This window comes from Entelurus aequoreus, linkage group LG11 (assembly GCF_033978785.1).
Source record: "Entelurus aequoreus isolate RoL-2023_Sb linkage group LG11, RoL_Eaeq_v1.1, whole genome shotgun sequence".
Taxonomy (NCBI): domain Eukaryota; kingdom Metazoa; phylum Chordata; class Actinopteri; order Syngnathiformes; family Syngnathidae; genus Entelurus; species Entelurus aequoreus.
The window spans coordinates 27,623,013-27,645,185 of NC_084741.1; the positions used below are offsets into that span (position 1 = coordinate 27,623,013).

General features: G+C 40.0%; 2 protein-coding genes across 5 annotated transcripts in view; one reads left to right on the top strand and one right to left on the bottom strand.

The window, feature by feature from the left end:
* Nucleotides 1-3,939, bottom strand: part of esrp1 (epithelial splicing regulatory protein 1) — a 28,697-nt gene extending 24,758 nt beyond the window's left edge. The window contains exons 1-5 of one of the 2 annotated variants that reach the window (XM_062062871.1): nucleotides 3,604-3,939; nucleotides 1,339-1,506; nucleotides 1,146-1,262; nucleotides 741-852; nucleotides 362-493 (exon numbers count right to left, since the gene is read on the bottom strand). In XM_062062871.1, coding sequence (XP_061918855.1) covers nucleotides 362-493; nucleotides 741-852; nucleotides 1,146-1,262; nucleotides 1,339-1,506; nucleotides 3,604-3,735 — 661 coding nt within the window. In that variant the 5' untranslated portion in view covers nucleotides 3,736-3,939. The remainder of the gene's footprint in view (nucleotides 1-361; nucleotides 494-740; nucleotides 853-1,145; nucleotides 1,263-1,338; nucleotides 1,507-3,603) is intronic. The other variant, XM_062062870.1, reaches the window with a different exon arrangement.
* A 379-nt stretch (nucleotides 3,940-4,318) lies between these two features.
* virma (vir like m6A methyltransferase associated) overlaps nucleotides 4,319-22,173 on the top strand; it is a 43,825-nt gene continuing 25,970 nt past the window's right edge. For 2 of the 3 annotated variants that reach the window (XM_062062872.1, XM_062062873.1), the window contains exons 1-10: nucleotides 4,319-4,428; nucleotides 4,796-4,908; nucleotides 5,349-5,435; nucleotides 14,502-14,550; nucleotides 16,877-17,042; nucleotides 17,122-17,250; nucleotides 20,065-20,292; nucleotides 20,715-21,430; nucleotides 21,528-21,665; nucleotides 21,734-21,960. In XM_062062872.1, coding sequence (XP_061918856.1) covers nucleotides 4,366-4,428; nucleotides 4,796-4,908; nucleotides 5,349-5,435; nucleotides 14,502-14,550; nucleotides 16,877-17,042; nucleotides 17,122-17,250; nucleotides 20,065-20,292; nucleotides 20,715-21,430; nucleotides 21,528-21,665; nucleotides 21,734-21,960 — 1,916 coding nt within the window. In that variant the 5' untranslated portion in view covers nucleotides 4,319-4,365. The remainder of the gene's footprint in view (nucleotides 4,429-4,795; nucleotides 4,909-5,348; nucleotides 5,436-14,501; nucleotides 14,551-16,876; nucleotides 17,043-17,121; nucleotides 17,251-20,064; nucleotides 20,293-20,714; nucleotides 21,431-21,527; nucleotides 21,666-21,733; nucleotides 21,961-22,173) is intronic. The other variant, XM_062062875.1, reaches the window with a different exon arrangement.

The following is a 22,173-nucleotide window of genomic DNA, read 5'->3' on the forward strand; positions in this document are numbered from 1 at the left end:
GGTAAGAGTATTATGACAGGGTCCCATCTCTGTGTATTTTGAAGCGAAATTTGCCAGCTAGCCCACCAGTTGGAGTTTCTTCACTCATCATATGCATTGACCTGATCACTGATCGTACAGTAACTTGCACCGCCTTTCTGGTAACCATCCGCCGTTAAGGTAAAGGTGCGTTCAAAAAAATGGTGTGATTAATCGGCATTTATAATAATGAAATTATTTTCTTCATTTTTTGTGAAAATGTCTACTGTGTGAATTGTTTAAAATACGTCGGCTCTAAATTTGACTGACAAATCCATTGTTCTCATAAAAGCTTGCAACTAGTTAGGTCTCATTGTGTACAATGAGGTGCAGCAATACTCACATAATGGCTCAGAAAGCAGGGTAAGTACGATGTTGGCCATAATCTGGACCTGTTGCACTCCTATTTCTGGAGGCAATGTGGCTGATGGCTCCATTGTAGCTGTCGGAGGTACTTCCACTGGTATACTTAAGGCTGAAGAGGATGCTCGGTCAAGGAAACGTAAGGATTAGGAAAAAATAAAAGTAAATAAACTGAAAAGGATAAGACAAAAGGGATGAAATGGCTTCCTTGTTCGAGTGGGTGTGTGCCATGTTAGTCAAACACACTTTTACTGCTCAGCAAAGTGCTGATCCTTTGCATTTCAAAACTTTTAATTCATGACGCTCATTTTTAGCATGATGACAAACGGTAGTGTCAGATCACAACATGTCAAGGATACACTCTGCCATGGTGTATACATCCAAAGCCTTCAGGTTGGATGAGGGAAAGTGCGTCTTGAATGCTTTCCGAAGGTCGAAGAAGGAGTAAAAGCATTCTGGGATCAGGACGTTCTAGAAGGGGGAAACATATTTTGAGACTGTGAACAAGCGTCTCATAAACTGCTTCTTTTATTTATGGCACATCAAAGCTGTGTTTTTTTCAAGACGTGGGAAAATGGCAGCGGTGTGTGCTCAGAATTTGGTATGTGCATGGGTGTGTTCTGCTCTGATCATCATGTGTGCGTGAGCAAATTCAACCAGGAACACACACGTGTAAGCAAGCGAGACGTTACTGCAGCAGTTAAAGTGAGCGAGTGCACATCCTGCCTGGCTGTGAGGGGCGTGCACACAACCAGCCTGCTCACCTTGCTTGAGGCCTCGGGGTGAATGACTTGACGGATGTGAAGCTGCCCGTCTGTACATAAACACACTGACGTGCCTGCACCTGCGCTGTTCACTTCGTTTGTCAGCTGGAGATGGAACTGCAAAGATGCACGTTTTAAAACGAAACAAGAAGACAGTTAAGATGCAGATAATATTGACTGCACTCATTATTACCATGTTTAGGGCAGTTTCCAGGCTCTTTGCGTTAGAGAGGCAATCCGCTCCGGAGTCATTTTCTTCTACTTCTTCCTCTGCGATTTCCGTCACCCCATCCTCAGGTTCTTTTGGCTCAGTCGAGTCTGACGCTTCAGGCTTAATCACCAGCTCATTCACCTTGCCCAACTTTTGAAAAAATAAATAAATAAAACATGTGGAGCTAAAGATTTATTGCTAAATAGCTGTTACAAGGCCATTTATGGTGATGGTGTTAAGTGTATTCCGGATATGCATACATTTACAAAATGACACATTACATATTTACAGTTTCTCATTAAAGCATGTCCAAAAAGGAGTAGGAAGAAGCATAGCTTATTTAATTCAACCCCTTTTCATATCATAGCAATTACTAACACATTTGATACAACTTATTATGTGACACAACAATGAATAAACAAATAAACCAGTAAATAAACAAATAGACAAATGAGTAAGTAAAAATAAATAAACAGTTTCTTAAAGTGGATCATATGAATACTTTGTTTGACTTTTTGCATAATCCATTGAATGATGTAATTACACACACTGCTATGCTAAAGGTCTTAAGTGTTGTACGTGCGTACAAATGTTTTAGATCTGCTTTTTCTCTAGGGTTATACATCTCCTCTTTTGTTGGGAAGAAGTGTTGCACATTTTTGGGTAGCAGGTTATAGTTTGTTTTGTGCACAATTTGAGCTGTTTGCAAATGCACCAGATAATTACATTTCAATATTCTTGATTTAATAAAAATAGGGATTTAATGTTCTCGATAGCCAACGTTATGCATTATACTAACTGATCTTTTTTGCAACAGTCAGTGAATGAAGTGTAGTTTTGTAGCTATTTTCCTGTATTTCTACACAATAACTCAGGTATGGTAACACTAGCGAGCAGTAAAAAATATGCAATATTTATCATCAAGCAAATACGTACAGAAACTGCAATTTGTGTAGCTGATCTGTGATAATTAATCTACTTACTCTAATCTGAATCCTAATGGTTTTATTCATGGCAAATAACTGCAATATATACATGTGTTATAACATAGAAAAGGAAAATGTTATACATTTTTCTCACTATAAAGCCCAAGTATACTGTATGTATACAGTAATATACTTGATACGTCACCATTTGGAATATTTTTACAAGAGCTTATTAGTAGACTTTAATAATAATAATAATAATGGATTAGATTTATATAGCGCTTTTCTAGACACTCAAAGCGCTTCACAGAGAAGTGAGAACCCATAATTCATTCACACCTGGTGGTGGTAAGCTACTTTCGTAGCCACAGCTGCCCTGGGGTAGACTGACGGAAGCGTGGCAGCCAATTTGCGCCTACAGCCCCTCCGACCACCACCTATCATTCATCATTCATTCACCGGTGTGAGCGGCACCGGGGCAAGGGTGAAGTGTCCTGCCCAAGAACACAACGGCAGCGATTTTGGATGGCAAGAGGCGGGGAGTGAACCTGCAACCCTCAGGTTTCTGGCACGGTTGCTCTACCCACTAAGCCACGCCGCCCAAAATCCAAAACGTGTCAAAACCTTTTAAAAGGTTTTGACACATCATCTCATTCAAAGACATGAGAGAGTGGGTCATAACTTTTATCTACTGTATGTATATTCATATAGACACAGTGTTCACAATTGTGGGCATCTCTTAACATCCATCCATCCATCAATTTTCTACCGCTTGTCCCTTTTGGGGTCGCTGGAGCCTATCTCAGCTACAATCGGGCGGAAGGCGGGGTACACCCTGGACAAGTCGCCACCTCTTCACAGGGCCAACACAAATAGACAGACAACATTCACACTCACATTCACACACCAGGGCCAATTTAGTGTTGAAACATAACATGCAAAAAAGGACAGCAATGCTATGACCTAAATACGTATTATCCCACAGAATTGATTGATTGATTGAAACTTGTATTAGTAGATTGCACAGTACAGCAGATATTCCGTACAATTGACCACTAAATGGTAACACCCGAATAAGTTTTTCAACTTGTTTAAGTCCACGTTAATCAATTCATGGTAAGCGATTAAAACATGTATTTGAATAGAAAACAAAGCACATTTGGCATATTATCTCATGCTAATATATTACTTCGTCCACAAAACGAAGCCAAATTACTAGCTCAGTTACGAAGGCAATTTGAAAAGTTGACTTGTAATCATTAATTAACATTAACGTCGAATATTCATGTAAAAAGACGTGAATTGTTTAAAAATGCTCTACCTTTTTGTTATTTACATCCACCTGCTGCCACACCAAGCGCACTAGTTCCTTCTCGTCGGAGCCCAGCAGCTCTCCACTGGCGCCAGATGTGGCGACGCACAGCACCACCAGGTAGTCTACCTGCGCCGTCATTTGAGGAACACAGAAAGGTCTAAAATATTACACCAAACTCGACGGGAGCCGCTACGTCCGCACTTTAATGCTCGAGGAAACGAACACCTGTGGCACCTGGGCGCATAGGTGAGCTCCGTGGGCCCAGAAGTTGTCAACGTGGCTCTGTGTTTTATTTAGGTGGAGACTCGCGCAGCCACCATCGCGTAGTAATAATGGCTGAAGGTTGGTCGTTTTTGTTACCTGTGGGGTCACGTGACTCCCTACCTGCCGCCTCCTTGCCCTTTTTCAGGTGGCCTCTTGTGCATGTTAGGACGTGGCACACTAGGAAAAATACTTTTTAGAATATTATAATTCATGTATGAGTTCATCTCATTTTTAAATCAGCTAAAATGGGGTTTATAATGGGCTTTTATTTGCGTAAACTTAAACAAGTTGACGGGATTATTTGAACCATTAAGCAAATTAATAATGAAAAATAAACGAGTAATGTATACCTACGCTTCATGAAACATATAAAATGCTAAAAGTACTGTAGTACAATTTTTTTTTTGTTCCCTATGGTTATTATCCCGTTCTGACGGTTGTGCCCCGGAAGTAGTTAGCCGCCTAAGGCGGAAGTTGACAATCGGCCGCTGATAGCTGAAAGCAATGGCGGGTGATTCTTCAACGGAGCTTCTCTTTCTAGATACGTTTAAACACCAAAGCGCAGAGGTAAAATATAGACGATTTAGCATCGAATAGAGAACGGTTCTCTTTTAACACTCGTATCGTTTCTATTATGGAGTTTTGGGACAACAAGCTGTTAGCCCGAAGCTAACAAGTTAGCATTGTCTCCATGGGAATCGATGTCATTAACATAATGGGTCACATTGATTAATGGGAAATTTAATGTGATTATTCTTGCATGGCATATATTATATTTTATTGTATTCTATTATTTATTAGTTATACTGAAATGCTTAAGGGGAGTTCTGGATTTGTTACTTCAGAAATCAGCGCAAGTGACCGCGCCGGCCTGTGTTTTGATGGTGGGCGTACTTACACACATTTACCGTAAAGTTTATTTATCCGATTACAGTTTACCAATGTGGATGTGGTGCGCTTCCCCGGCGCAGTAGTCGTCACAGAAATCCGTGTCATTCCTCCAGGAATCAAAGCCCATAGCAGCTTACCTGACGGCAGAGCATTCGGGTAAGACCTGTGGCTAGCCCATGATCCCTAACACATATAAGTGCTTTCTTGAATAAACATGACCTTTACTGCATGATAATACAAACACTTTTTAAACACACATGCAATGTTTTAGATAACATAGTCACGCCTCTGGAAAAAAACAAACAAGTCTTCAACCACCTAATTGTATAGTAATGCTCCAGAAGCAGAAGATAATCAGAAATACTTTATTTATCCCAGAGGGGAAATTCTGATTTCTACAGTGGCATCACAAAAAATGCAAACAAGCCAAAGAATATGCAAATATAATATAAGAGTTTAGATGCACATGTCAGTAGTGCAACTAAGGAATGTAAGAAAGTCACAAAATTAATATATATCATTCTTTTTGAAGAGTGATGCCATGCCAAAGGTATTCATTCGTCTGTGTCATCAAGTGTGTGTTTGTGTCTTTCTAGAAAGACCTCCCCTCATGCTTTCCAGCTGGAGCTGTTCTTCAACAACCTCCCCAAACAGAACAGCTCCGCCTTCCACAGACTTGGCAGGTGAGGATAACATTCTCTCTGCTCCACCCTCTGTTTTGTTTCTGTGTCCTTATAGATACAGATGTATAGACTCATATTTATTCCACAATGGGGAAATTATATGGTTGCAGTGCAGGTTTTTACATAGAGTAACAGAAGTAAAATGTAATTAAACAAAAATAGAACATTTTGATGAATAATACATATTGCACAGTAAAGATAGCACTATGCATAGATAAAAATAAAACAAAACACTATCCTAACATTGCACATCAAGGGAAAAAAAGCCCACAGTAATCACATAAGTGCGTTGTAGCATCTTACGGCTGGGGATGGAAAGGACCTGTGGTAGCGCTCTTTCTTGCATTGTGGATATCATAGTTTAATGCTGGAGGAGCTACTCAGGGCCTCCGCAGTGTTGTGCATGGGGTGAGAGGGATTGGACATTATCGATGTCAACTTCATCAACATCCTTCTGTCGGTCACCTCCTCAATGCTGTCTCGTCGGCACCCAAGGACGTAGGGCTGGGCGGTATACCGGAAATATAGTTAATACATGTATATTTTAGAAAGCGGTATATATTTGAGACAATACCGCCATTACCGATAGGACAGCGACTGCATTCTGCGATTGGTGAGTGACTACAGCTTTATTTACACATACAGACATTTGCTTGACAACCTACAGTATATCTCTCCTTGTAGCGACTTTACCACCAATCTCATCTGTTTATGTTGTTCACTTCTGTTAGCGACTTAGCACAGAAGCTACCAATAGCTCCTCTCTGCTACTCGCTCGGTGTGTCAAATGTTTAGCTACAACCCCGGTTTAAAATGCCCGTGCCGACTAACCCACTGTAGTAGCGGCTGGGTGGCTGAAAAATAGTTTTAACCTAACCGCAGTGAGCAAGTCATAGCTCCATCTATCTCGCGCACAAGCGTGAGGCTAAAAGCCTAACATTAATGAACAAAATGAACAGAAATTGCTTAGACATATTAATGGCCAATTAATTACTTTATTATAATGTTACGTTAATATTTACAACAAAAATAATCTGGGTACTCTCAACACTGGTTATCTACTCGTAAAACACTGAGGCAACCTTAAGCATTTAGAAAGTTGTTTTTAAAGATACCGGTATTTACCGTACACGGTATTCGGACTAAAAATACCGCGGTATCCGTTTTGGTCCTTATCGCCTAGCACTACTGGACGGAGTAAGCTCTCTTAATCAGTTTATTCAGTGTAATATTTGACTCTTTCCCTTTTCCATGTCTGTATGTCCTGGGCTGAAAAGTGCTGTCTGTCTGACCTGTAGAACCAGTCACGGTAGAATTTAAAGTTGGTTCTCAGAGGCTATTGGGGTGTGTGTTTGTGTGCTCCTACCCATATTCTAGCTTCATTGTTCCTACTTTGGTTAACTGGTCTCACCAGAAACACAACCCCACCCTTGCTGTAGCTGAAAGTGACATTGCTCTCAGTGGTCCCACTTTGAGAAATTAAAGTGATAAGAAGTTTTGGATTATTTGAGTGAGCCATTACAATCTCAGCCTTATAATACAAACCCCGTTTCCATATGAGTTGGGAAATTGTGTTAGATGTAAATATAAACGGAATACAATGATTTGCAAATCCTTTTCAACCCATATTCAATTGAATGCACTACAAAGACAAGATATTTGATTTTCCAACTCATAAACTTTATTTATTTTTGCAAATAATAATTAACTTAGAATTACATGGCTGCAACAGGTGCCAAAGTAGTTGGGAAAGGGCATGTCTAGTACCCGCACTCTTTTACTATGAAGCCACGTCAGTGTTTCCCACACATTCATTTATTTGTGGCGGCCCGCCACGAAATAATTACGTCCGCCACGACTCGGATTTTCTTAATTTTTGATTTCGGGATTTGAATGCATTTATTTTGAAAGGACAGCTGGAGAGAGACGGGGAAGGGGGGAGAGAGGGGGTATTGACGCGGAGCAAAGCGACTGTCAGGTGGGATCGAACTGGGTCGCCGCAGCGGGTGCTCTACCAGGTGAGATAGGTTATAGCTGCATCGCTCGCGGCTCGTCATATATTTAATGTTAATCCGCGATTTCACCGAGCGTTTCACTGACGGTGAGCAGCCTGACGCTGCTTCTTTAACGCTCGCTGTTTGACTTCGGGGGCCGGGGCAGACGCACGCAGTAACAGTCACCTGTTACCATATCGACGAGCTAACGTGTCCAGGTTATAACCCTGTTGTCAATAAACACACGTGGAGACGGTGCTTCAGATTCTAATACTAATTTGATACTGTAGTAGTTATCTTTTGTGTATTCATAATGTAAAATGGATGGATGGATGGATGTTTAAAACAAAACTGTTATTATTAATTAGTAAGTATACATTTTTTGAGCCTTTTTAGAGAAAATCATATCATTGTAGTAAATTATGCAAATTACTCGATGATGTCATGGTGACCACACCCATAGCCACGCCCCCACCGCCACAGGTATCTTGGCAGTTTATGGGAAACACTGCACGTTGATGTAACACGTGGCTTGGCATTGTCTTGCTGAAATAAGCAGGGGCGTCCATGGTAACGTTGCTTGGATGGCAACATATGTTGCTTCAAAACCTGTATGTACCTTTCAGCATTAATGGCGCCTTCACAGATGTGTAAGTTACCCATGTCTTGGGCACTAATACACCCCCATACCATCACAGATGCTGGCTTTTCAACTTTGCGCCTATAACAATCCGGATGGTTCTTTTCCTCTTTGGTCCGGAGGACACGACATCCACAGTTTCCAAAAACAATTTGAAATGTGGACTCGTCAGACCACAGAACACTTTTCCACTTTGTATCAGTCCATCTTAGATGAGCTCAGGCCCAGCGAAGCCGACGGCGTTTCTGGGTGTTGTTGATAAACGGTTTTCGCCTTGCATAGGAGAGTTTTAACTTGCACTTACAGATGTAGCGACCAACTGTAGTTACTGACAGTGGGTTTCTGAAGTGTTCCTGAGCCCAGAGGTGGGACCAAGTCATTGCTTTGCAAGTCACAAGTAAGTCTCAAGTCTTTGCCCTCAAGTCTCGAGTCAAGTCCCGAGTCAAGACAGGCAAGTCCCGAGTCAAGTCCAAAGTCAAGACTGGAAAGTCTCAAGTCAAGTCACAAGTCCTGCATTTTGAGTTTCGAGTCCTTTCAAGTCCTTTTGACCACAGACTAATATTTTTACACAGATTGTGTATGCTTTTAAACCGCTGTATTTATTTATTAAAACAAGTGCATTTGAAATAGCAGGAAATAAAATAGTACTGACATTGCAATTCATAATAGCACTATTAACCAGTCATTTTAATAGTTTAAACAATTTTAAACATTTAACTCATTCCTTAACAGAATAAACACATTTGCAAATACAAGTGCAACTGTACTTATTTGTACAAAAGTGTTAACGGCGTGGCGAAGTTGGTAGAGTGGCTGTGCCAGCAATCGGAGTGTTGCTGGTTACTGGGGTTCAATCCCCACCTTCTACCTTCCTAGTCACGTCTGTTGTGTCCTTGGGCAAGACACTTCACCCTTGCTCCTGATGGCTGCTGGTTAGCGCCTTGCATGGCAGCTCCCGCCATCAGTGTGTGAATGTGTGTGTGAATGGGTGAATGTGGAAATACTGTCAAAGCGCTTTGAGTACCTTGAAGGTAGAAAAGCGCTATACAAGTATAACCCATTTATCATTTATTTATAACATTGTATTTCCATGGCATATTGCATTGTAACTAGTTCCACAGCAGTTTCTATTCTGTTCTTACCTTATCTCATTGATCTCATCTCATACTGTATGTGTGTTGATGTGTGCGTACACATGAAAAACATAGCAAATACATGAACATAACAATGAACAGAGTTGTACTTTTTAGATGTCAGGGCCCTATGCAATATGTACACATATTCTTAATATAGTATATATTTTAACTGACCTTTATTTGACTATGTTTGTCTTTTTGTAGGTGGCTAAAATACGCGGTGCTGCTGACCGCCGTCTAACGTTATGTTACTGTGTGTGATACATTGACTAACGTAACGTCATGTATAGGTACCTCATGCAACCCTGCTTAAAAAATCACTTGACAAAAAGTATGAATAAGGTAGCAAACTGCAGTGGACGCAACAGATTGCCGTGTTTGAAATGACGTTATAAACATCTTATAAGTAGACGCAATATTGGTTGCTGTGACGTGAGCAATTTGCATCTTGAAGCGGTGATGAGGAGCCGGCGAGCAGCCTAAACTGACAGTTGACAGGTAGAAAACAAAGATGCCGGGCTGGTGCTCAGCGTTTTCCTGCTCAAATGAGCGGACTGTTGAAAATAGGAATCGGGGGATTACTTTTCACAAGTAAGATTTAACATTAATGTACTATTGGTTGTATTTTATGAAAATAACATTACCACAGAGTTGAGAAGGAGCAAAGATCTTCAATATTTGTATGTGAAAATCACAAAGAAATCTTCTGGGGGAGGATGACGCCCCTACAGGGGTTTGCTTTACAAACTTACTGCCCCACCTAAAACAAAATTCACCAGCCGCCATTGATTATGATGCATTCTCATTTTAGGCAAAATATAAGACAATACTTTCTTAACAGTATAATTGTAACCAGGAATAAGTCTTCAAGTAACAATATTCAAATACTAACATTGTTGGGTAAAACAGAATTTGGTTTTATTCTGAATCCAGTGAAACAGATTGGTGGTTTTAGCTGATATAAAGACTTTCAGGTGTTTATATATGTTTAAGTATTTGGCAGACGCTTTTATCCAAAGCGACATACATAAAAAATACATATATAACAATCACTGTAAACATGATCATTTAAGGGAAGAATGTAATACAAAATATCAATACAAAGTGTCACGACAGAATAAACTCTCTGCTGCTGCAGCAACAGAGATACGGTCTATAAGATATATAGATATCTAATGTATTCCTACATTGTTTATGTAGGATATATATATAACGTAATCATATTGTTTCTTCAATTTAAAAATAGCTGACCGTTTTTTTCCCCCTTCTCTGGGCTTATATTCCCAGTTTTAATCTCGGACGTCTGGTCACTTATAGCGTATAAGAATATTCTATTACTGTTAAGCAAACTATGAATAATAAAACGTGTCCGTTATCATAGCTACACGTATGACAAAAAAGCGTGTGAAAATGAGTGGTATTCAGTGAGGTAAAATGAATTAAATGCGTTGACAGTTCACTGCTCCTGCCAAATGAATTGCACTGAGTGGAGCGGATCACCACTCCAAGATGGCGGCCCCGCGTCTCGTCTGCGCCAGTAGGCAGTAGCGCTCGATGCTGCGTCTACTTATAAGATGTCTATGGTTATGACGTTAGCAGTGAGTTTCCAGCCTCACTGATTTAACTACACAGCAAATAAAAGTCATGTTACTTAGCCAATAAACGTTATCTTACATTCAAAACTTACCCTTCTTTGTGCAACTTCAAATGTCGAACGAAGTTGGAAGTTGTTGCGTCTCCGTCTGTAATATTCGAACTGCGTGATTTGCATACGGCAATTCGTTTTTTGTTGACCAAGTCGTAGTTTTTATACCCGAACAAAACCAACTTTGGTATAAATCTTTCTCACTGGCGCGTTGTTTGACAACTCTTGTTCATTGGTTGTCCTGCAATTTGATTGGCTGAATGCTGTGTGATGAAAACAATGTAGATCTAATTTGATTGGCTGTTGTACTGAGAGCACACACGCTGACACGCAGCACACACGCTGATAGACAGACACGTACAAAATGAAAGCTACGGAGCGCTCCCAAATAACTTTTTAAGCTTTAGGTTTTGGGGAAAGTAGCAAGTCATGTCAAGTCAAAAGGCTCAAGTCCAAGTGAAGTCACAAGTCATTGATGTTAAAGTCTAAGTCGAGTTGCAAGTCTCTTTACATTTTGTCAAGTCGAGTCTAAAGTCATCAAATTCATGACTCGAGTCTGACTCGAGTCCAAGTCATGTGACTCGAGTCCACACCTCTGCCTGAGCCCATGTGGTGATATCCTTTACACACTGATGTCGCTTGTTGATGCAGTACAGCCTGAGGGATCGAAGGTCACGGGCTTAGCTGCTTACTTGCAGTGATTTCTCCAGATTCTCTAAACCCTTTGATGATATTACGGACCGTAGATGGTGAAATCCCTAAATTCCTTGCAATAGCTGGTTAAGAAATGTTTTTCTTAAACTGTTCAACAATTTGCTCACGCATTTGTTGACAAAGTGGTGACCCTCGCCCCATCCTTGTTTGTGACTGACTGAGCATTTCATGGAATCTACTTGTATACCCAATCATGGCACCCACCTGTTCCCAATTTGCCTGTTCACTTGGGGGATGTCCCAAATAAGTGTTTGATGAGCATTCCTCAACTTTATCAGTATTTAGTGCTACCTTTCCCAACTTCTTTGTCACGTGTTGCTGGCATTAAATTCTAAAGTTAATGATTATTTGCAAAAGTTTATCAGTTTGAACATCAAATATGTTGTCTTTGTAGCATATTGAACTGAATATGGGTTGAAAATGATTTGCAAATCATTGTATTCCGTTAAAATTTACATCTAACACAATTTCCCAACTCATATGGAAATGGGGTTTGTATATATTTACGTATATAGTAGCACTAGAGCATCAATAATATTTCTTGTTGATGACGTCTGGTCTTTCACCACTTTCAGTCTTTTCTTACAACTAAAAGGCAGGCAATGTGATATGAAACTAAATGTTATTGTATGAATATTACATAGAGAACAGTTTTGTTTGCATTAAAAGGGGAACTGCACTTTTTACATTTTGCCTATCAATCACAATTTCTACGAAAGACAAAAACACATACCGTATTTCTTTTTTATGCATTCTAACTGGTAAATAAACACTAGCAAAAGTTAGCTAACAAGGGAGGTAATAGGATTCATGTCTATTACGCCAATAAAGCCCTCTTAAAAAACATCCAAAAACCGCCAGTAATACTCCATTTACATTTAGTGACTTGAATATTAACCAGGTATTTGGAATATTGTTATCATAACGATAAGGGATTACTTTTAGCGCTGCCGCCATCACAGATAGCTAACTAGCTTGTGCAGCTACAGTATTGACATACTGAGCCGATGAGCTGTTGCATCGCCTCTGAGTTGGTGAATGCTTTTGCTAAATAATAAATCATGCCTCTCACAAATATTGTAGAAGTTTGTGGCCATAAACTTTGAGTTGTTGGTCAACTTCAACATCCAACTTATACCCGAAGATGGCGGGAAAGACACAAAAAGATACTCTTTAGTGGCACTTTTTTTTTAACTTACATGAGGATTATGATTAATTCTTCATCAAATGGGGAATATACAGTCGTGGTCAAACGTTTACATACACTTGTAAAGAACATAATGTCATGGCTGTCTTTCCAATAATTTCTACAGTTCTTATTTTTTTGTGATAGAGTGATGAGAGCACATACTTCTTGGTCACAAAAAACATTCATGAAGTTGTTGTTTTTTAATGATTTTATTATGGGTCTACTGAAAATGTGACCAAATCTGCTTTGTCAAAAGTATACATACAGCAATGTTAATATTTGGTTACATGTTCCTTGGCATTTTCACTGCAATAGGGCGCTTTTGGTAGCCATCCACAAGCTTCTGGCAAGCTTCTTATGGAATTTTTGAGCTCCTCTTGACAAAATGGTGCAGTTCAGCTAAATGTGTTGGTTTTCTGACATGGACTTGTTTCTTCAGCATTGTCCGTACGTTTAAGTCAGGACTTTGGGAAGGCCATTCTAAAACCTTACTACAATGAAAAAGGAGGATTACCTCCAAATTCTTCAGGACAACCTAAAATCATCAGCCCGGAGGTTGGGTCTTGGGCGCAGTTGGGTGTTCCAACAAAAGTGGTAAAGGAATGGCTAAATCAGGCTAGAATTAAGGTTTTAGAATGGCCTTCCATAAGTGCTGACTTAAACATGTGGACAATGCTGAAGAAACAAGTCCATGTCAGAAAACCAACAAATTTAGCTGAACTGCACCAATTCTGTCAAGAGGAGTGGTAAAAAATTCAACCAGAAGCTTGTGGATGGCTACTAAAAGCACCTTATTGCAGTGAAACTTGCCAAATATTAACATTGCTGTATGTATACTTATGACCCAGCAGATTTGGTCACATTTTCATTAGACACATAATAAATTCATAAACGAACCAAACTTCATGAATGTTTTTTGTGACCAACAAGTAAATAAGAGTTGTAAAAATTATTATCAAGACAGCCATGACATTATGTTATTTACAAGTGTATGTAAACTTTTGATCACGACTGTATAAACATCCCATCAGTCGGCATCCTACTGATAGCAGACCTTGTACAGTATGTTATTTAAAGCTTGATCTGTTTAGCACACAGCTACTAAAACTTGCAGATGAACCTCCCTATACTCAGGATCTACAACAATATAAAGTTGTTGTTGGCTCTCATGAAGTGTGTCTTGAGTAGTAGTACTGTTGTTATCATTGTTGAAGAAGAAAATATTGAATATTGTAATGCATCTGTTAAATTAATATGCCGCTCTATGCTTAAAATGAGCAGAATAAGTGAATATTACGTGTTATGTCTGTTACTACATTACATACTGTATATACTTATAGTGTGTGTATATAAAACGTTGATTGAGGCTTTTGGATTTATTTTAGAGCGCTTTATAAGCGGAATAAAGCGGATCCCATTAACTCCATTGTTAGCTGACTTTTGCTAGCGATTATTTACAAGTTACAATACATCAAAAATAGAAAAATGTGTGTTCTTGTCTTACATAAGAATTGTGAATGATAGGCAAAATTCCAAAAGAACTGCAGTCCGCATTTAAAACAACTATTTTTTTTAATACATACATTATATATAAACTATTCTTGGAGCATTTATTTGTATCTTGTATATGCAATTAACTAAAATAAATGTGATTTATATGACCCAACAAACTTTAGTCCAAACAAATATCCAAGTGTATGAACTATTATGGATTGTTGCATTTAGATTTATTCTCTTACTTTCTACAGTCTGGAGTATGATGAGAACAAGTCTATCGTTTTCAGACCCAATGGAAAGGTAAGCTGATATAATATCAGTAAACACACCCTGTTGAAATACTGTTTTTCTATGTAAAAATAAATGAGTGTGACCTACAGTGCATCCTGTACAATTCTATTGAAAATATGGGATAACAAATGCATAATACGGTGGTACTTTGGACACTCTAAAACTACGACTGGTGCTCATTTTGCGGAATTTCGTGTTGCTACTTTTTGTGATTACGACAACCCACCATATATTAATAATTCTGTACAATAAGAAGATGAGAACAAGTGACGTTTGCGTGGCGGAGGAGTAAGTAGTCGCTCGTCACTACAATGAGGAGCTCCCGACGTTGCTATGTTCTATTTTGTTAACTTTTTGCCCTTCATTACGGCCCTGTTTCCACTGCACACCAAATCAGACTTTTTTTCCCTCAAGTGACACAGATCTGGATTTTTTTGCCAGTCCAAACGTTCCAAAGTGCTTCAAATCTGATTTTTTTGGCATTAGATTCAGGCCACATCAGATGTTAGTCCTGAATCCGAATGGAATCTGATCTTTTCAAATGTGACTTAAGTCTAAAAGCAATGCGACCCGTATGTGACTTCTTTGTCAGCTTTGGGCGAGCTACGTCACTCGTGTGTGCCCGGAAAGACACAGTCGCCAGCAGAAGTGACTATTTCATCACAACATTCGGTTTCGGTGAGCAAAGTCTATTTAAGACGCCCACATTTTCGGTGCATCACTTGTCAATAGTGCGCAAATAATAGGTTGTATGTATTATATGAATATATATTTTTATTCCGAAGAAATAGCGATTGTTGAAGCACTGGAACTGACACTGTGGCGTATTTGCTTACATGTGAGTTGAAAAATAAAGCTCACGTAGATCCACGCTGATGTCCGTGTCTCCTCTACTTAACAGCAATTAAAAGATTAGAACCCTCCCAAATATATTACCGTATTTTTCGGAGTATAAGTCGCACCGGCCGAAAATGCATAATAAAGAAGGGAAAAAACATATATAAGTCGCACTGGAGTATAAGTCGCATTTTTGGGAGAAATGTATTTGATTAAACCCAACACCAAGAATAGACATTTGAAAGGCAATTTAAAATAAATAAAGAATAGTGAACAACAGGCTGCATAAGTGTATGTTATATAACGCATAAATAACCAACTGAGAACGTGCCTGGTATGTTAACGTAACATATTATGGTAAGAGTCATTCAAATAACTATAACATATAGAACATGCTATACGTTTACCAAACAATCTGTCACTCCTAGTCACTAAATCCGATGAAATCTTATACGTCTAGTCTCTTACGTGAATGAGCTAAATAATATTATTTGATATTTTACGGTAATGTGTTAATAATTTCACACATAAGTTGCTCCTGAGTATAAGTCGCACCCCCGGCCAAACTATGAAAAAAACTGTGACTTATAGTCCGAAAAATACGGGTACACTATATACATCCATTCATACATTATATTACTCTTAATTTATTTTCACAGAAAAAAACAAAACAACAAACGCTCATTTTTAAGGCTTTTGTTTTATTTTCCTCCCGATCAACTTCCTTTGTTTTCACTTTATCGCACTGCGAATGCAAGTGACGTCGAGGCAACATTGGGGCCACATTTGCGTTTGCACTGGAGTCTGATAAAAATTTAATTTTATTTGCAGTGTAAACAGTCAGCTGGAAAAAAAATCTGATTAAAACAAATCAGATTTCGGCCACTTTGACCTGCAGTGTAAACGTAGTCTATGTCTCCCAAATATAAGGCACACTCTTCTGATGGCAGTGGTCAAATAAAAGGAAATGTGAAAGTCAAAATAAATTAGACATATCTGCGTTGGCCTGCGATGAGGTGGCGACTTATTCCAGGGTGTACCAGTGGCATAAAATTTGTTTAATTTTATTCTTGTATTCAATCTTTTTATTACTGTATTCTGTATGTCCTTTTGTGGTCTGTGTACAGTGTGAGTGAACTAAATCTTAATTTCGGTGTCATTTACTAAAACTCGACTTTCAACGCTGTCATGGGAATGAAACTTGTACGTAAAACAAGAACCTCCTATGCAGCCTTTGCTTTAATTGCAGCCTCCATCTTAATTGGGCAATATTTGTCTGCACTTTCTTGCAAAGGTGCTCCAATTGTGTCAGACGGTGAGAGAATGTCTTGTGCATAGCATAGACCCCCTTTGGATCACACCTTAGATTTTTAGTTAAGTTTAAGTCTAGGTCCTGGCCAAGCTATTCCAAAAAGCAATGTTTTAAAAAAAAAAAAAAAAAAAACATTTCTCACATGACTTTGAAACCTGTTAAAAAACAATTTGTGTATATGTGAAGATCAACACTGATGGCTTGGTGCTACGTGGCTGGTACACCAATCTGACCTTGGCTGTGTATGGGACAGCGGAGCATTCGCATGGACATGACCAAGTCTCCTCCTCGCCTCCACCTCCCCCACCCCCGCAGCAACTTTGCGGCCCCAAAAGACTCATTAACAAACAGGGTGGGCATCATTCAAAGGAAAATTAATAGAATGTAGTAGGACATCCCTTCTTACTTTTGCGCCTTGTTTTACTTTGAAGAGTGGGAAAAAGACGACCAATACAATGGCAGTCCACCCAGACCAGCACCCAGAGGGCCTCGAACTCCGCCAGGTCCTCCACCCCCTGATGATGACGACGAGGAGCAGGTCCAAATGCCGGGATTGAACAGTTAGTAACATAACTTGCTTCTTTACTTGTAGAACTATTTTGAAGGTCTTACCATCAATTAGGGTTGTAAATTATTTAATGTTAATTAATAATTTAGCAATTATTGCCACATTTCATAAAGCAATATCTAAATACATTACAGAATTATGGCCACATTTCATACAGCAATATCAAAAAATATACTTACATTCAATATACTGGTACACAGTGTTGGGTTAGTTACTGAAAACCAGTTACTAGTTACAGTTACTAGTTACTTTATTTCAAAAGTAACTCAGTTACTAACTCAGTTACTTACACCAAAAAGTAATGCGTTACTGTGAAAAGTAACTATTTAGTTACTTATTTTGTTCTTTTTTTTTTTTTTTAAGGCTCCCATTAATGCCCTTTTAGCCTTCATTTCAGTACTGTTATTGCACTGGAGAATAATACAATCTGTTGATCAACTTGACATGCATTTGCATCACTGAACTTTGCTAAGCAATGTGGTCTACATACAACACACAAAGACAAAGATATGTTTCAGAGGGCCAATTTATTTCAGGCCAGAACAAATTGACAAAACTATTTTAAATAGCTGCAAAATAACATACATAAGTAACAAACAGCATAATAAGCTGTAAACCTGGCTTCACCCAAGGAAGGCACACATGACATACACAAAGCCTAAAAAGGCATTTTTTCCTCTCAAATAATTCGGAAATAAAATCATGTCTTTAGGAGGTCAACACTGTACTGAAGCCCAGAACACTCATTTCCCCAGTTTTAGTTTAGAGATAAGGAAAGATTGGCCTGGCCCACTAGGATCCCTCTTTATGTTTGTGAACTTTATAGTCTATACATTTAGAGTGATGTGATAATCAAACACTCTAGAAGTCTAGAATGAAAGAGTATATAAGAGAATTGACAGAGTGTGTGTACCTTCAGTGATGAATGATGAGCAGGGCAGAGTTTGGAGTGTTTTCTTTAGCTCGCTTTCCATGTTTATGTATTCATTGTCCACTGTTTCCAGCTGCCTGAAAGCGGGTGACTCCACTGTAGAAATAGCCTGCATGTCTTCTAGCACATACGCTGCAATGGCTCTATCAATGCTGTCCTGGCTAGCAGTCCCTCCGTTAAAATCCAGCCGCTGTTGGAGGTGAAGTGTGTCTCTCTTTACTAGCTTCGTCGAAGCATTTTGCTTTTGTAGGTGTTTCAGCAGATTTGAATTGCTGTTTTGGGCAGTAGATAGGATCTTTGATCCAAGACACAACTTACATTTAACTATAATGTTCTTTACTTTGTGCTCGACAAAAGAAAAGTAGTGAGAATATCTCCATGTTAAGAAACTCGGCTTCTGACTCCGCCATGATGTTTTGTTAGTAAACACAGACACGCCTCCGCCCCCACCCACACAGAGCGCGCCTCTTCTTTTCCTTGTGACACAGAAGGACGACACCGCAGCGCTCCAATAAAACACACTCAGATCTTCTGTTTGTAACCGATACTACATAAAAAATAACGTAAAATAACGCAGTAACGCATCATGTAGTAACGGTAACTGAGTTACTGAATATAAAAAATAACGCGTTAGACTACTAGTTACCGCTGAAAATAACGGCGTTACGGTAACGCGTTAGTCCCAACACTGCTGGTACACCACTTGACACAATTACATCTCATTAGATATTCAATGTAAATTCAACATTCTTAAATCAGGAGTCAGAAGTACACTTTATACATCTAAAAATTCAATACAATTTGCATCAAAGCCATGGTTTAATCAAGTCAATTAATATCACTTTCATGTTTAAGCAACGGGTTTGTGTTTTCATTTGTTTGAAGACAATTCCAAACTACAATGCCAAATGGGTGTCATTTAAGTTAAAGTACCAATGGTTGTCACACACACACTAGGTGTGGTGAAATTTGTCCTCTGCATTTGACCCATCCCCTTGTTCAAGGGAATCATTTTTGGTGATTTAACCCCCAATTCATTTGCAGGGGGACTATAACAATAAAATGTTTGGCTACAACATAAACTGAAATCAGGCTGTCATTTAAGCTGTACAGATGAATGAAGTTATATTGTAAAACTTACAAATGTTGCTGGTAGTGGTGAATGAAGAATCCATGTGAGTAGAAACGCTATGGATGACTATTTGACAGAACAGCACTTCCGGTTGAAAGCACTAAACAGATGAAAATACTGTGACTTTCACACCGCAGCACCTAAAGTGAGCAAACTTGTCCAAAATATGGCGCTATAACACAAACAATAAAACACGCTTTTAATGTCGCTGCCTGTGTTTTATGAAAACTATTTGCATTTTGGCCCTTACAATAGGCAAAATTCAAATACAAAGGTATTTCCCCTTTAATTCAACCCAGAGTGTTGGTTTCACTTTATTTATATAGGATGTGAATGTACTGCACATTAATTGTTGTTTACTTGCTTGTTTGTATCCATTATTAATTTATATCTAATTCCCATTACAAGAAATAAGAACATAGGAAACTTCACCTGTGTTATCTAATATCCTTGAAAATCCGGGGGAGAAGGTGTAAATCTCGCGCCAGGCCGTACCCATATCCGCAGCAGGTCTCCAAGGTGAACAGCCTCTGGCATGTTTCCTGAAGCTTCTTTTTTGGAACTACCTCAGGTTGAAAAATGTTCCCAGGAAGAATGTTGTCGTTTTTTACAGTCACACTGATGAATTTAGTGATTTTTTTTTTACAACAGAACTGTGAGATTCCGTTCCTGTCAATTATGCACCTTGGTTCAATAAAGTTTTATCGTGTCGCTAAATCTCATCTTGACCCTGACATCAACAGTGGGCGGGGTCAAAGAAGAGCCAAGCGAGGGCCGCGATGACTCCCTGGAGGCCGTATCACCAGAAAGATCCCTGGTTGCCGATGAAGCGTACTCTGATGCTGAGCGAGAAGAAGAAGGGGAAGAGGAGGAGCAAGAGGAGGAAGATGACGTGCGGACCGAGGGGAGTGCTCCGGAGGACGAGGATGAAGAAGAGGACGATGAGGGTGAGGACGAGGAAATGGAGGAAGGTAGGGGAGTTTGGTGAGGAGAAAAAATAGTCTCCAATCCCAAATGGAACCACAGCATCACATTTCCCAGAGAGCAGGGTTCATTTGCGATTGGGTGAACATAACAGATTGTTTGCTCTGGCATGCTGCCTCCATCTATAATGACTGGATGCTATCCTGACTTTTAGGCTTCTGATCATTAGAAGCTTATAAGTAAATGTGGATACCATGTCGTCACAGCCATACTTATGCTGTCATCGTGTCCTGCATGGTAAACTGACCTTGCATGCTTGGGAGTGAGGCTGTCATGTGTATGTATTCATAAACAAAGGAAATGTACATTGATCACCAGCGCTTGCTCTCTTCTTGTTTCTGAAGTAATTGAGATGCTATCAATTACATTGCAGTAAATAAACTTTGTTTTATCCCTTCCACCCCCCTAGGTGATGACGGCTATGAGCAGATTTCCAGTGACGAAGACGATCTGGATAATGGCACCTTTAAGTTGCCCTCCTTTGACATGGACTACACTCCTGAGGACCTTGCATCTGTTCCCCCGGTCCAGTATGACCCTTATGAACGAGAACTCCGACCACTGGTCTTTTTTACCCCTCCGTACAAAACACTGTTTGATACCCAGCTTGAGAAGCCCAGTATGGAAGACCCTACCAATTCAGAAGGGGTAGCAGCTGGTGAGGAGACAGACCCAGTTGCACAGCTTAAAGAGCTGCTAGGAAGCATCAGAGAAGACAGAGACGTCCGTTGGGTCAATGCGCTCGAAGAAGCGTCGGGACTACTCCCCAAGGGCTTGGCGTGTCTCATTAAAGAGGATGGGGGGGAAGACCATGTCAACCTTTTAGCACAGTGGGCTCTCCAAGCGTTAAGTATGGAGATTGCCCTCACGCAACCAATTGCTCTGAACCTCAGACAACTGAAAGCCGGTGCCAAGCTAGCGTCATACCTAGCAGAGAGTTCACAGGGCCTCACGGCGCTGCTGCATGGTGGGGCTCTGGACGTGCTGCTGGATCTGCTTCACAGGGACCACGTCTCTTCTACATTAAAACTGAGCCTAATCAGGGCACTTGATGCCCTGATTAGCTCGCCTGTTGGGGTAGAGGCTTTTCTAAATGCCGGCAAGTCAGAGAAAAGTGGCTATCAGGTTAGCATCCTTGAAGTTACTGTTTTATCTTCTTGTTTTTAGCTTTTTATGAAGTCCTGAAACTGAAATGTTTGCATCATTGTCATATCCTTTACAGCGTTTAGTCCAGCTATTCCTGCGTGATGAAACAGTGAGAGTTATTACTGCTGGCAATGCCATTCTTCAGAAAAGCCACACATTTGAGGTACTGCTTGATCTCCAGCGTACAGCAGCGGCATGGAATGAACCACAGCAGGTGCCCACTCATTGAGATACACACACATACATGCACGCCTGCAACTTTCAACAGCAATCACTTTTCAGGAGGAAATGGAGGATGCTGACAATGCTATGGAGGAAGAGCCGGCCCTAACCGCCGCGCCTTTGAGCGAGGCAGAGCTCAATCGGTTGGTGGGTGTTTTGGAGGAATTGTACCAGCTGCTGGAGATGGCCCCTCACTGCATGGTGCAGCCCCCAGGGAAAGCGTTCCCAACTTCTGCAAGAATTACGGGACCACAGGAGAGGGACGATCCATACCCCACTCTGTACAGGTACACATTTACTAGGGATGTAACAATATTGTAGATACTGCGCACAGTATTGCATTTTCAAAATCATCACATGATGCCATGACGTGTGACGATAACAAATTAAAACTTGGTGAGTGTAGTTTCTTTCTTGCGCTTTTGCTTTGGCCATTCGGAAAACAAATTAGATCTCCCAAATCCTCTGTGTGGCGCAGGACCAGCAAGGTGGGTGCCCGG